General features: G+C 42.2%; 1 protein-coding gene across 3 annotated transcripts in view; it reads right to left on the bottom strand.

The window, feature by feature from the left end:
• Nucleotides 1-14,962, bottom strand: part of PAK3 (p21 (RAC1) activated kinase 3) — a 115,564-nt gene that overhangs the window by 18,196 nt on the left and 82,406 nt on the right. For all 3 annotated transcript variants that reach the window (XM_032196154.1, XM_032196153.1, XM_032196155.1), the window contains exons 3-7: nt 13,827-13,927; nt 8,995-9,148; nt 7,339-7,376; nt 4,730-4,861; nt 3,739-3,901 (exon numbers count right to left, since the gene is read on the bottom strand). In XM_032196154.1, coding sequence (XP_032052045.1) covers nt 3,739-3,901; nt 4,730-4,861; nt 7,339-7,376; nt 8,995-9,148; nt 13,827-13,927 — 588 coding nt within the window. The remainder of the gene's footprint in view (nt 1-3,738; nt 3,902-4,729; nt 4,862-7,338; nt 7,377-8,994; nt 9,149-13,826; nt 13,928-14,962) is intronic.

The following is a 14,962-nucleotide window of genomic DNA, read 5'->3' as shown; positions in this document are numbered from 1 at the left end:
TGTAGGCAGTCTGAATGGGAAGGAAAGAAAGCAGCAATCAGTATACTAAGCTTATATCGAGTGAAAGAGCCAAAATCTGCTAATTAAAACAAATCCAAAGGAGTTACTCAAAAACAACATTTTTTTTTTCTGGTCCAGCAGTTGCCTACATAAAACACAAACAACAGTGTCTAAGTTGATGGTTAAATGGCAATCCAAATGACTTTGAAAAATTTAAGTGTGAATGTGCGTCACTGAAATGCTTGGAGGAGATTAGCTCAGGAGGAAAGATTGCCCACATTTTGTGGAATACTTTGACTGATCTGACAATATTCATGCATCACCAGTACAAATACGTACTTATTCACCTCCGTGTCCAAAGCCAAACGAGGTGGCACGCCATTCACTGTAAGCAGTGAAGTAGCAAACACCTCTCCCCCGCCAGTTCTCCAGGGCAGAGGGCTTTAAAAGCTGGATGCCCAGCCAGGGATCCTGCCTGCCAGCACAGCAAGGAGACAGGGCATCGACACCATCTGCCACGCTCCTTGCTTAAACCATTTTCCTGGTCCTGGCAAGATCACTAACAGGAGCTGCAGGGGAAAGGTTTCCTTTGTGCTGCAGCACTCGCTCCCCTCTCACGGCACTCCAGGCGTGCCAGCCAGTGCCCACTGCCGGTGGCACCGCGAGCACTCGCTGCCTGAGGATGCTGACATAGCCCCAGGTAGCCTGGAGTGATCCTGCCCTGCTGTCGCTGCTGAGAGACACTGCAATTGTCTTGCCTGGAGTCAAAGCCAAGGACATGGCACTTAAGTGACCCCAGTTAACTTTTGTATTTTCCTCTGGTCGGAATGCCAAACGCTGCCCAGCTCCACGCAAAGCAGAGGACACACACACACCGTTTTCAGCTACACTTCAAAATCCATAGCTAAAATTGGATGCCCTGAGGACGGCTGTTGCTGAACTCCTGCAGTGGGATCCTGGAGCAGAACAAGGACAAGCTTCCCAGCCAAAGTGGGAACTCGCTGAAAAATGAACCTGAGATGAAGCTTATATTCTGCTTCACTAGAATGGGTCTTTGCTGTAAAACAACTCTTCAGCCAAGGGGATTATGACCAGAGGACTCCAGAACTCCCTTTTTAATGGGCTGAAAGAAGGGACCCAACCAAAAGAACACGTTCCCTCCTGCTTGTCCAGGAAGAAGCTTGCACTGCTGACCTTGACCACCCCCAGACCAGGATCCCCGTGAATCTCTGCAGTACCAAACCAAGCACTGCCGTAACCTTGTGCTGGGCTGGATAACAGGAAAAATACTGTGTTGGTGGTGTCCAGCTTGGTGCTGTTGTCAGCTAGTAAATGGAAATGCGTATCTACCGGGACAGACACCAGAAGTTCACAAACGTTCATGTTAGAAAGGAGCACAGAAAAAGAGAGACTGGAGAACAAATACTTTGAATAAAATTTTCCCAATTTGCTACTGACTCAGATTTCATAGCCCCTCCTAATATCTTGAGGAGGTGCTTTTGCAAGTTACTTGTTTATGTCTGGTATCCTGTAATTAAGCCACTGCTTTTCAAATATGATAGCACTGAAATCAACAAAGGGGCTGGTGTGCAGCTCCAGCTCAGAGGAGCACTCCCTGTTCTGGACCAGAGATAAACACACCAGCTATTTTGGTGTTTTTAAGCACTTTCCTTTATCAAGTCCTAAATTAAGTGGATAAGAAAGCAGAATTGGGCCACTTCTGTTTCATAATTACAGTGGAACATATTCATGATTTCATTACAGACAGAGTTTTGTTTGATCTTATCTCAGTATTACAGGCTTTACTCCCTAGTAAAACGTGTAATGAATGTGTCTCTAAAAAAACCCAAGGTATTTCAAGCAGAGAAGAGATATGAAAGCAATTTAAGATAAAAGAGGGCAAGGGACATCTTCGTAAGAGTAGAATAAAACCAACTGCAGAGACAGTAGGCAAGGTGAAGAAATCATATGAGTTTGAAAACAAACAAACAAACAAAAAGCACCCAAACCCACATGCTTAAATCTAATTAGACCATGACTACAACAGAAGAGCATCACCCCCATTTTCAGATGGCTTCACGAAAGTACAGAAAGATTTTCATTGTTCACATCCCAATTTGCCAAGGCAGATCTTCAGACCTTGCACTGGATATCAAATTCTTAAGAAAGTAAATACATGAAAGCATGAAACATTTCAGAGGTATAACCCTCAATAACTCATGGGCTCAGTCCTAATCTAGGTTACACGAGCTTCAATAAATGATACACATACTTAATGTTCAAGTATGCAGGGTACCTGCAGATCTCATGGTAGATGCCTGCCTCAAACATGTAGCCTCAGATGACGGAGTTATAGTTCCTCCCTTTATATCCTGACCTACCTGCAGATAAACTTCCTGGAATAAACACATTATTTCATTATCTCCTCAGCTAAAGCCAGGGAATTTATCCCTTCAGTACCCCCTAACAGCACTGAGATGCAGTTCTGTATGGTCCTGTCAACCTGCCAAGGGTGCAGAAAATGATACAAACAGCAAAAAAATGCTTCAGCTTCTGCAGTCACAGCCACCATCGGTGGCAGGGACGTAATGACAAAGGTTGGTTCAGCACAAGAACGAGCCACTGACAAACCGCCGTGAAGAAGCCACATACGGACTGTGCTCTTTCCAAGTGGTTACCTCCATTAAAGGCACAGTATTATTGGCCTTGAGATCAAACAATGAGGCGTAGATCAATTCACTTATTGTCCTAACAGTTAACAGGAGACAGAGTGAACTGGGGTACCTTATCAACTCAAGGGTTTGTTATCTGATAACACAGCACTGAAAGCTAGAACATGCAAGAAGCTGATTATTGTGTTGTAAAACCACAAAGGGCTTAATGTGCTTGCCTAGTGTATGATCCATGCAGGGCTTTGGGGCCAACAGTCAGGATTCTGATGGCATTAACTGGTTGGGAATCAGCTATGTCAAGGTGTCATTTATCTGAGGAGTGTGCAGTGAATGTGCTGGAGGCTAGCTCCTGAGAAACGCTTGCAGTGCAGTTTTATCTGATCAGGTCACATAGCTGTGTCTCACTGATGCCTCTTTATAAGTATAAAGCTAAGAAATAAAATAAGGATTGCTATAAAAGTATTTTTTAATTTATTTTGAGGCACACTGAAAACCTGTTCTCTATCCATGGTCTCAACTCATGTCCTTTCAAAGGAGTCCTTTGTCAAAATGGAAAATTCTTATAAAAACAAGCTCTGATATACTAGTGGTAGCGGTAAGAACACTAGAAAATCCTGTTGGAGGAGACCCCCTTCGTACTGAAGGAATAGGCTTAGTTCTGTAGCTGTCTACAGGTTCAAAGAGAGAGATTTCTGTATTTGGCCTCCGATGACTGGTGAGAAGTCAGAAATCTGAAGAGAATTTAGGAAGCCAAACATTCAGCTAAATCCGGGCATCAGCACACTGGAGTTCACGAGGTCATTCACTAGGCCACAGACTTCTGCTCAAGAAGAAATAATCTCTTTTTTTTTTTGCTTTTAGCACATGCAGAAACTCAGGCAAATCCTGAGCTGCCCTCAGAGGCAGAAGGAATATCCAGAGTGTTCCTTCACTCCCTCTAAGCACAGTTTGTGTGAGGAGTAATTGACCCTTTGTCACTAAACTAAGGTTGATCGTTTGGTACATAAAATCTTGAGACACGCATACAAGACACTGCTTTATCAGACAAGAAATACAGAATACGTACTCAGTTTCTCTAGGATCTCCTCGTCTGTCATCTTGGACTTTTTTCGCTGCCGGTCTGTGTTTCTGTACAAAGTATTTGTGTTCGAGTTTTCAGGCTGGGGAGTTGTGGCTTCTTTAGCCGGTGCTGGTGCAGCGACGGGTTCAATTACAGAGCGAGTGTAGATCTGTGACAGTAAATTAGTGTGTGTCAAAAAGGTGGATCGCAGAGGTGCCCCGAGACTGTGACACAAACACTTAGGAAGATGCTGTCTGCCACAGACAGGACTCTTAAAACGTTTTTTCACTTTCCACTTCTCAAATAAAGATAAATGAAGGCTACTTTTACACAAGTTCACGGCCAGTTTCATTTTCTATTTTATTTTCTGAAAGATGACTGAAACAATGAATTTACTGTGCTGCCAGAATAGAGAAATAGCTGTGTCCAGGGCCTTGTTCCTTGTTGCTCATCTGTTTATATGGGTAACAAAATGACTCGCAGTTGGAAATTTGCTAACAGTTCCAAAGATGGCACCAATAAAGTGCTGAAGGCAACAGTTTTGCAACAAAAATAATGAGTATTAGGACACTAGTTTTATCAGTTAAGATAGGTATCTGAATAGAAGCAGCGAGCATTTCCCTTTTCTGGTCATAACTGCTGAACTGCCTTCTCGACAGCGTTTCAAGCGTTAAGGATCGGCCATTAGGACTTGCATCACAATCTTTCAGACTCTGGACAAAGTTGTTCACTTTTGTACTAGCAGCATTAAAAGAAACAATGCTACCTCTTAGCTGATACTAAAATAAAATTAATTGTTCCAATCAGCATTGCAGGAAACTCTTAACTTAATAAATAATTAAGTTCCATCAGATTTTCCTGGTGTCAGTAGCTTGGGTGAAGCAATACCCCGTGACAGGGCTCCAGCCCTCAGACCCTTCGCCAACATGCCCCAAGTGCTGTCTGATCAGAAACATTCATTACATCACGAGCAGTGCTGACTGAAGCTGGGACCTACTGATTTTGTATGTTCAGGCCGTGGTGCAATAACAGGCGGAGGTTCATTGTCATCTTCCTCTTCCTCATCTTCTTCATCCTCTTCTTCAGAAACAGAAGGCGCTAACGGGGGTTCTGATGCTGTTTTTGTGCTCTGTGGACAGACAGTAGCATGACTGACAGTCACCATGTTGGCACTTAAGAGGTTTGATAATTACATACAACTCCGCTTAGCCATCAGAAACCCATCTATACATGCCTACAGTGAGTCCTAGACACCTCACTTACACACCCTACAATTTAAAGGTTACAAATTACAATGTTTTGTTAATTCATCTCGGTGTTTTTCATTTTTGCTTTTTAGTTTTTACAATGAACTATTACATATGCTATTGAACTGTCTCACGTGTACATTACTGGAGTAATAAATTAAACAAAAACAATGGAATAATTCCCATGTTTTGTCGAAGTCTGATTTCACGTAAGTAATGCTTGAATCTATCACTAGAAATTACATCTAGTTGCTAGTTCATTGCTTTGGCATTGCGTTTGCAGAAATGGTACCAGTTAATTAAGTTAACAGGTGTCTGCTGGCTAGGTTAATTAGCACACTTCAAAGTGCAAAGTCTCCTGCATTGTCTTGCAGGGAATTTTGCTTTGTAGAGAAAGGCTGTTTGTTTCTTTATTATTTTACCCCTGGGGTAGTCACATTACATGTTTCCACAGTGCTGAATTTCCCTGTTCAGCTCCTTTTTCACTACCATCTTCCTCTTTATCTAATCATAAAGCGACACATTGATCTCTCCACTATTTCTCTCTTATTGCGACAGTGACCCAGCGTGAATGCAGCCTCTCAGCGGCACGGTGCATCCTGCTGACCTCGTGGTGGCTGCCAGGCAGACGTCCCAACTGCTTACCCAGGCTCCCATTACAGCAGCGGAGAAAAAAGCTACTGCCAGGGTGCAGTCGACCTTCAGGCAGAAGTACAAACACAGGGCAGGCGAGGGAAGTCTGGCTGATCAGTTGAGACACAGATAAATGTCTACATGTAAACAGAAGCTTAGAGTGCAGATATTTAAAGTTAAGTGAGTTGAAACCCACTTATCTTTAAAACGGTATCAATTTAGTACAGTGCAAAGAGCAGTAACGGAAAGCCCAGAGGAAATGGGGGGAACTAATTAATCTCCACACCGGTGCTGTGCTGCATAGCTGCACGGCTGCATTCAGTCACCTGCATGTGCACACTGGCATACATGCCAGGAACACACACACGAGAATCCTATTTTCTGTGAGAGGCAGCCCCATCACCCAGCTTCCTAAGGTAAATGGCTATTAATAGGCTATTAACATGGCCAAAAGTAGGGGGAATGACACAGGAGATATCCTCAACGCTAGTTTAAGGGGCAGTGCTATCAAGGGTGACCTAATGGGAAGGTGTAGGTTACTCTGTCATGTATTAAATCAGTGTATAGCATTCTAGATACATCACTAGCATTTTGCTTACATGCGGAGAGAAGATATTAAGGCAAAAATAATGAAGGGAATAATCACATTTCTGTTCTATTAAATTCTTATAACTTTTTTTTTTTTTCCCACTGGGCTCCATGTTTGGTCTGACAGCACTAAATTGTGTAGCTAGAACATAAAGTCAGATTATTTAATGCTAGACTCCCATTAAGGAGTGAAATGAAATTTGAAAGAACTCCAATGGCTCCAACTTCAATGTTTTCTCTATAACATTCAACCAGCGTCCTATGAGCAGGTAACTTTCAAAAGCTGACATCTTGATGTCTCACTGCTGGCTGTTTACTAGAACAAAATAGCACAACATCTACCAGTGTGTCCATACCCACCAGAAAAGCTCTCTGGAAGGCTTTACTATGCTCCCATGAAACCCGAACTTCCTTTTAAAAGTTTCATGTTTTATCAAAGATAATGAAAGTGGTATCAAATGAAAATTTATTGAAAAAGAAGTGTGAATATTTGAAGATGACTTTCATTTCATTATACACAGTCTCTGCTGTGTAATCACAAACCGAAAACGATGTTGCTTAACGCTTGAAAATAAAGGCCAAATCCCCACTCAATCATTTGCTATTTAATGCACTAACATTAACACTAATAAATCTGGTCAATATTAATGTGAATGTCACGAGAACATCTTTGGGATTGCTACAGCAATTCAGTATTAATTAGAGTGAATCATTACTTAAAACTTTCTTTCTACGGTTCCAGTGAGTTACATATCAATTATAGCCTTATTTATATTCAGCTACATATCCAGCTGCACTAAGGATAAATCATAAAATTTAATAGAAATGGTTTCCAAGTTGTTAGAACTATATGAAAATGGGCTAATTAGACAGTACTGCATATTGTTGTGAATTATATATTCCACCATGGCTAACAACAGTACGCAATCTTCTGTCTGCAAAGCCAGACTATAAAATCTGTAGAGAAGTTCTTAAAGGGAATTAGAAAATAGCCAGTAATCCTTGTGGTGCTGCTGCAAAGACACTACCATGTACTTCCTTTCAGCCTATAAGGCTGGCACTCTATCACGGAAGTCAAAGCTCACAGTTTGCTGTGCAATCACATGCTTTGAAACCAAAAGGTTACTCTCACACTCACCGAAGGATGGGCTTCTATGTATCCATGGGCGCTTTTATCTGCAATGTGCAAGGGAAAATTAACACCGTTATAAAACAGCATCCGTTGTGGGGAATCCCACAGAACGAGTAAATCCAAATTGAAATCATTTTTCTTTCACAACGTCCCTCCAGTAACGGGAGTTATTTTACACAGAAAGCGAGAAGCAGGACAATATACCAGGGTATTGTTTTTCTACAAATACAAATTTTTCTTCAATATCCAATGCTTCCACTGCCCAAAAGAGCTAAAGCAGTTATTGTTTTTTGTTTGTTTGTTTTTAAAATAAATTGCATGCATTGATTCTCTCTAGCTTGCTGCACACGTGTCCCCATAAAAGCTTCAGAATCCCCCTTAGCTAGGTTGGTTCTGTTCTGACACAGCCCAGTAACAGCTGATTAAGATGTTAGATCCTTCTTTTAATGCTGGACAGGAATACATCCATCCTTCTAACTTTCGGTAGTACTGAGCTCAGGAGCATACACTAACTGTTTAGAATTTTGCATTTCATCACAGAAGTACTTGCTATTTTAGCAGACATTTAATGATGCTTTCCTTTAAAGAAGGAGACAAATGTTAATATTTTCTGGATATAACTGCACGGTTTTTAGAAGATCCTCTGAGAAGCTGCCCCAGACTGCATTTTGGGAGTTGTATTGGTTGAACCAGCAAACTGAGGAAATTACAGACTCCAGCACCACAGACTATCATGTGTAGGAACTGAACCACTGCAGGCTAAGTCACGAATGCTTTCCACACCCTGTTGGACAGACACCCCCTCATCAGCTGAAGCTGTTGACACAAGCTTTACCAAAACAAATACATCTTACTGGCATTTCTGTTTTAAGTGCATCTCAGTTTTTAAGAAATAGCAGAACACATCAATACAAAAGCCAGATGTGCTGCATCTAGAAACACCTCTGCTTTCTTGCTAGATCTGTCATGAGCCAGAGCTTGATTAGTGAAATGAGAAAAAAAATGGGCCAAAGAAAAAAAAAAAAAAAAAAAAGGCAAACTACAGCGCAGACTTGCTTTCTCATTTCTGCAACTCTAGACTACAATTTTGCAGACTGTACACAACCATGGGAAAAATGACACCACTGTCACGTTTGCAGGCTTTGGCATGGTAATGCCTAAATCACGAGGATCTTCCTGTAATGCCACAGAAATGGCTCTGGACAATACTGCTCTGGGACTTCTCTATAGCTCATACAGAAAATCCTTGAAAATTCTTCTCTTCATAAAATACCACAAAAATTCTTCATAGTCCATAATCTATTGCTCCTAGGATCCAACAGTAATTCATAAGATGAACTAAACGGGTGTGCCCTGTAGCCCAGAATATTGTGAAATAACAAGAACGTAAAGACATAAAATAGAAGTAAACATGATCTCTCGCTGCTGATGCTTTGGATTAAAAATGACAGTGACTGTCTAGCATCTTTAGTTCCGAAAACAAGACAAATAAAAGTTAGAGTTTCAATGACACTCGTGGACAAAAGAGGAAATTAACTCATTTCAGGAGTAACCCAGTAAAAGTAATTTTCTAAGGTTGCTTCTTGAGCATTCTTGAGCTTCAGTTTGACTCACTTAGGGGCCTGACATCCCTTTTTTTTTTGCAGTGAGATGGTAACTTACCTCCTGATGTAAAGCTCATATATTTCTGGTTGTTAACTGTTTCTTTGGAATCATAAAATTTGAGGACATCTAGAACTGCTTGTGGGTTCTTCTTCTGCTCTAGTTTTGTTATGTTGGAGGTCTGTAGTAGCCTGGCCCACTGCTCTGGAATGCCCTGTAGATGCCAAGTGGAAAGAATGTTAATTTAGAGTATTTAAGAGCTGCAGCTGTACAGATCTTTACCAAGATCCCATGCTACCTGTAAGATTACTTTCAGAAATTTTGATTGATACCTTACATTAAAATTAGAAGCTTAAACAGTAGATGCAATCATTCTCTTCTCTAACAAAATACAGAGATAAAACCAGGATCCAACTTTAAAAAGAAAAGAAAGTTATGATCGTGACAGGAAAAAAAGTGCATGAAACTCATCTTTAAATCAATTCTGCTCTTCCATGGAATAATGATTTAAGGCTTAGCTCGTTTTCCTGGTGATTCAGTGCAGACATGACAAGACTATTCTATATTTGTGGACAACACAGTGTATTTTAGGAGCTTTACACTGGATTTTTAATGCTTAATAATGCAAACACATTGCTGAAATGATCACTGCTGTCTGATTAAAAGGTAAACCCCACCCTGATAAGACAATTTTCAGCATTATCAGGGAACACGGAGGGGTTAAGCATCTGTGTTTAAATTCTCAATATTGTAACACTGAGTTGTACCACAGCTACTGCTGCTAAGGACGTCTCTTTTCTGAGCTCCTGCAGCTCTGTAAGTTCTCGACTGTAAAACTGCAGAAATTCAGGACTCAGAAAACAGGCTGAGAGTGCCAATGCCTTGTATGAATTCTCAAACATCTAACGAGGAAGGGTGGCATTTGAGAATTGATCCAATCACTGAAAGCCACTGAAATCACTGCATTGGAATTGTATTAACAAACATTGCTTTAAATATCCAGTATAATTTCCTAAATTTGAGAGCCTATAATTTTCCCCATTTACTGCACAGCCAACATCTACCAGCGAATTTGTAGGGCTTACTGAATGACAAACTACACCTGAAGTGCATTTACGCTTACCCTTGGTGCCACCCCAACCTAGACACACATTTTAGCATGGCTTCTTCCTAAGAAGTTCTCTGTAAAACAATGTGTGACATGGGCCTCCAGAGTTTGGGATTAATGAAAAAAAAGTGGGATAAGCCAAGCAACAAATCTACTGCACACACATCAACCTGCTGCTGCAGTGCTATGACATCTCAAAGAAGCACTTTGATGCAAGCTTCTTTTGGGCCTGTGACGCACCTCTGGGAGCTTCCCTGTGCACATCTGTGAGCCATAGAGATCTGGCTGTAATGGACGTAAATAAAGAAAGAAAAGAAAGTTAAAACAGAATGTGGGACAACTTAGAAGGTGGTAGGAGGTGAAACCAATGGGCCAAAATGGGGAAAGTCCCATCTAAAATGGGAGCTCTGAGGTAGGTACCAAATAGGTGGTGGACAGGCTACAGGAAGGCAGGCTTAGGAAAACAGAAAACTCACGACCGTTCCAAAGTTTGGAAGCATCATTCCCCCTTCTCACTTTTTTAAAGCCAGTTTTAATCTCCCTTCTAAAAACGCATTACTGAGGATTTACGGCAAGTGACTAGAAAAATTACTCATGGTTTCTTTTTTTTTTTTTTTTTTTTAATTAAAAAATAAATATAAAAGAGAAATATCTGGGCTTTTACTGTTTGTCTAGTTTTTAAAGCCAGGTCAGCAATTTTGAATGGCTCTACATGAGATATTCCAATGGTTCCCCAGTCCCACGATCACAACTGGCCACTGCATGAGTCAACAAAGTGCAATGGAGAAAGCAGCTGGTCAAACTCAGATTTCACACTGGGAGGTTGTGTGTGGTCATAATCCAAATAACCTACACGTGCCAGACTGAAAATTGGGGCAATTCAGAAGGCTTTATTGAATTAATGATGTGTGAGCTTTGGAGCTTTAGCCACACCTTTCTCCCGCTTGCAAATCCTGTAATCTTGAAACTTTAAAAGTTTGGTTGGTGACCGTGTCTTATTCTAGACTGGGGATCAGGAAACTGCTCCAAAAATGCATGCCTCACAAGATGCACTCAAAGCCCTGCAAACCACACTTCTTCCTCCATTCAGAAAATGCAACTGTTTCTTCAAAATCAATCAATATGAAGCTCTGGAAGCATGCTCCCACCCGACAGTTTGAGCCAGTTTTATTTTGGGCTTTATATCCTAATTCTTAGCAAGTGGGGTTGCTCCAAGCATGGTGAAATGGAGATATAAAATACATTCATGAGCAACAACGCAGCTTGGTACTCAAGGCTGAAAGCCAAAACTCAGGAGCCCATGCAGGTGTCCCCAACTTTGCTTTGAGATGCAACTAAGGGCAGTCAGGTGATGCAGCCAGGGGGTGACTGTTAGGTGTTAAGACGTGGTTCGATGCATCGCACATAACTGGTAGAGCAAACACTAATGGCATGACAACTGGAATAATCTGAAACTTAACAACAAACAAAAACATACCATGAAACCATATTTGCACATGGATTGCACATTCCCATGGCACTTCCAAACTTTTGAAGGAGACAGACAGTGTTGTCACTAGACAGTGGGAATATTTGTACGGGGTATGACTACTGGCAGCCCCTGCAGCAGGACTGCCCGGCTGATACACCAACTGGACCCAGGCTGGGACAAATCAAACATGTCAGACGTGACGCGAAATGCAATGCTTGCATCTGGAGACTCACTGGGGGCTGGCAGGTAGCTCTTAGCAGTGCGACTCCCTTGCTGACTGACATTTTGCTCCACTAAGGATGGCAGAGTTCAGCCTTGCACTGGCAAGCTGCATGGGAGGAGTCACCTTTCCCTTTGGTTCGTTTTAAATCGGTTGGAGCCTTCCCAATGTGCAGCACTGCACTTGCACAATTTAGGAACAAGAAAACGTTGTGAGAAGCAGTAGCTGTCTCACGTCTGCTGTTTTCAAAGGGTATTAAAAAGAAGTAGTGCTACAGCAGTAACAGTGAATATTTAGCCATGTTTTGTCCTGTGAAGGGCTAGGACCCGTGCTGGTAGCATCTCGTGAAAATCAACAAACTCCAAAGCTACAGACTGTTTTGACGGAGTGGATAATAGCAATAATATTCACACTGATTCAAACCCTCATCTCTGAAGTAGGTAGGGAACTTAGAACTCAAGTGCGTTAACCTCTGCTGCCCTCCTTTTTGCTGCAGCTGGCAGGGATGCACAACTAACTGGGATCCTCGCCACCAGCCAGCCTAGGAGAGAACAGGTAGTGAGTGACCCGTTGTGTTTGCATACAGCAAGAAGGAAAAAGTCTGAAGCACAGGGCAGAAACACAGGCAGTAGGCTGAAAGGAAGAATAGAGGAAAGGAAGAATAGCTCAACATTCAGTGGGGAGAACAGCGAAACAAGGGAGGAAGGAAGAAGTAAGAAACTCCAACACAAAAATGGAGAAAACAAAAGCAGAACGTATAACGTGGTAACAAGATAGAGAATGGTGCTGAAGAGAAACCCGAGCAATAAAGTGGCTACAGAGAGGGGCAGAGAGGAAAAAGAGAAAAAGCAGGGTAGCAGGGAAAACACTATTTTAAACTTTTATGCTAAGTTTCTGAACGCAAATGGCCACATTGGCGTATTTTAAATGAGTATTTAATCAAGCACTAGGGTTCAGCACAAAAATAAATTTTGAAAGATTTTATCTTTTTTTAAACTAAAGCTAATTAACTAGTCTACACATTTTAAATGTAGCTGTGTTTCCTAGTTACTAAGAATTTTCCAGTTTCACTGCTTCTTTGAAGACACTTTTTTTTCATTATGTGCGTCCTTTTCCTTTCACTGTTGCTAGTACCATTACTGCTGCTGCTGAAGCGTACAGAAAGTTTCCAGCCTCCTGAAATGCTTTTGAGAAGCAAAAATAGCAACAAAAGTAAAAAAAGTGATGAAGAAGCAACATTTAGGGCTCAAATTCCAGAAACCAAGCAGACTTTGTCCAAGCGAGTGATTTGTCCCATCCTGCGTGGTGTATGCAGCACACGCCGCAGCCTGACGTACGGTGAGAACACCGTCTGACCACTTAGCTCCCAGGGTCCTACCGATGGGACGGAGAGTTGCTGATGTCTCCTCTCACCTCCGCAGTTCAACCAAGTGTAAGCTTACTGCCACCTCAGCTTCGCTGAGTGCTGGTTTCAGCCCCTAGCCAGCAGTCTGAGAGAAAATGCTTTGAAGTCCCCTGCAGACTTCAAGGAGCTTCTATCAGACTCGTTTTTCCCAATGCTTCATGTACTTTGTGATATAAGGAAAAAAAGCTGACTGCTACTTTATTAACACATAAAGGCTAGATACTCATCTGATCACCTAGCCTAATGGGCACAGTTTGAAGATTACTGAATTAAAATGAACGGGCTTCCACAGTGCCACTGCTTTCTGAGCATCTCCAAGAGCTGTCTGCAGAGCAGCTGGACTTTGCACTTTGGGGCTGAGTGTCTACAGCAAGACAGACGCTATGCACATGTGTGGGGTTTTTCGGTGCTTTCCCAAAGACTGAACAACCAGCCTGCGGGACTGGTAAAAGCAGACACCTATGTTTTTCTTAAGTTTTCATTTTCCACAGACACTCTGCTGATAATCCTTGGAGAAAAAAAAGCAGCCTGAATCAGAAGTAAAGCACCCCAAACCCTAAGCCCCAAAAATAAAGGTCTCTTTCTTCACAGCCTGGCTGTTGTCATCTGACGTTTCTGGCAACAGGCAGCTATTTTACCATCAAGAAAATGGAAGTTTTAGTAAACATGCAACATAGCGGTCACTTACTGTGAATTCTCCAGTGACGGCATCAAACCCCACATGAATCGTGTGTTCAAAGTCTGAAGGAAGAGAGATCTCCGGACGTTCTTTCTCTTTCTTCTTGTTGGCTAGGGGCAAAACGTTAACATGCACTTATTTTCTGTACAGCTTTTCATTCAAAAAAATATCACAATCATGTGCACTCAAAACAGGGTTTTAAAACTGGGTAACAGTTCAAAGGTTACTTGACAATCAATACAACACCAGCCTGAACGTCAGCCCCCGCTTTGAGAAGGTCTAGAAGGTGATATTGGATTTTGGTTTTCTTCCAATCGGTGTCACAGCTGCCAAAGCAAGGGAATTTAAGTTCACGAAGTAGTCTCCTTATGCCACCTCTACCCAGTATGACTCCTACTGTCAGTTCTTTTCTCCACCAAGTTTTCATATCTAGCCACTGAATTCCTGTTTGACTTTGCTCTCTGGGCTCCTGCAGAAGTCTCCAGGACGTGCACGTGGGAGCCTGTCTGCACGCGTGTCTGCCCCACCATGCTCTGAACCTGACGAAGTCAGCCAGCTCAGAGGGGAGAGGTTTTAAAGATAACCAGGTTCCTAAAAGTCCTGTGAAAACAGGCAGGGTGTTTGGCAAACTCCCAAACACAGCTGAAGGTAGCATAAACCTGCGTTCAGATCCCCATTCTGCTGACGAGTACTTGAATTATTTGGCTTCCCTGGAGCACCCACACGCTCCGGTAGAGACCACCATGTGGCTGAACAACCCTGTGCAGAGCATCTGTGGGATCCTCCTTAGTGCCAGGGGTGTAACAGCTGAGGGGGAAGCTGCTGTTCTACCAAACACGTTTGTCATCTCAGTGACAAAATTACATCCTAGTGATGGGAACGGAGCAAATATTACAGTGTCCACTTGTAGAATGGGAAAGTTAGAAATGCAAACTCAGGAAATAAGACACATGCAAAACTCTCATGATGCATGCATGCAAAAAATAATTAAAAAAATGGCATCATCTTAATGTCTATAAATTGAGCACCCTGCACCTCAGGGTCCTGCCTTTCCTCTGCCATCCTTCTATTCATCTCATGTATCCCTGTTGTAGGTATCCTCATTACAGCCCTGAGCAGCTTGTTCTGTAGGTCTGGTGAAATAG

The sequence above is a fragment of the Aythya fuligula genome, chromosome 13 (assembly GCF_009819795.1).
Source record: "Aythya fuligula isolate bAytFul2 chromosome 13, bAytFul2.pri, whole genome shotgun sequence".
Lineage (NCBI taxonomy): Eukaryota > Metazoa > Chordata > Aves > Anseriformes > Anatidae > Aythya > Aythya fuligula.
The sequence above is the reverse complement of the archived record's forward strand: the minus strand, read 5'-3'. Positions and strand labels throughout refer to the sequence as shown.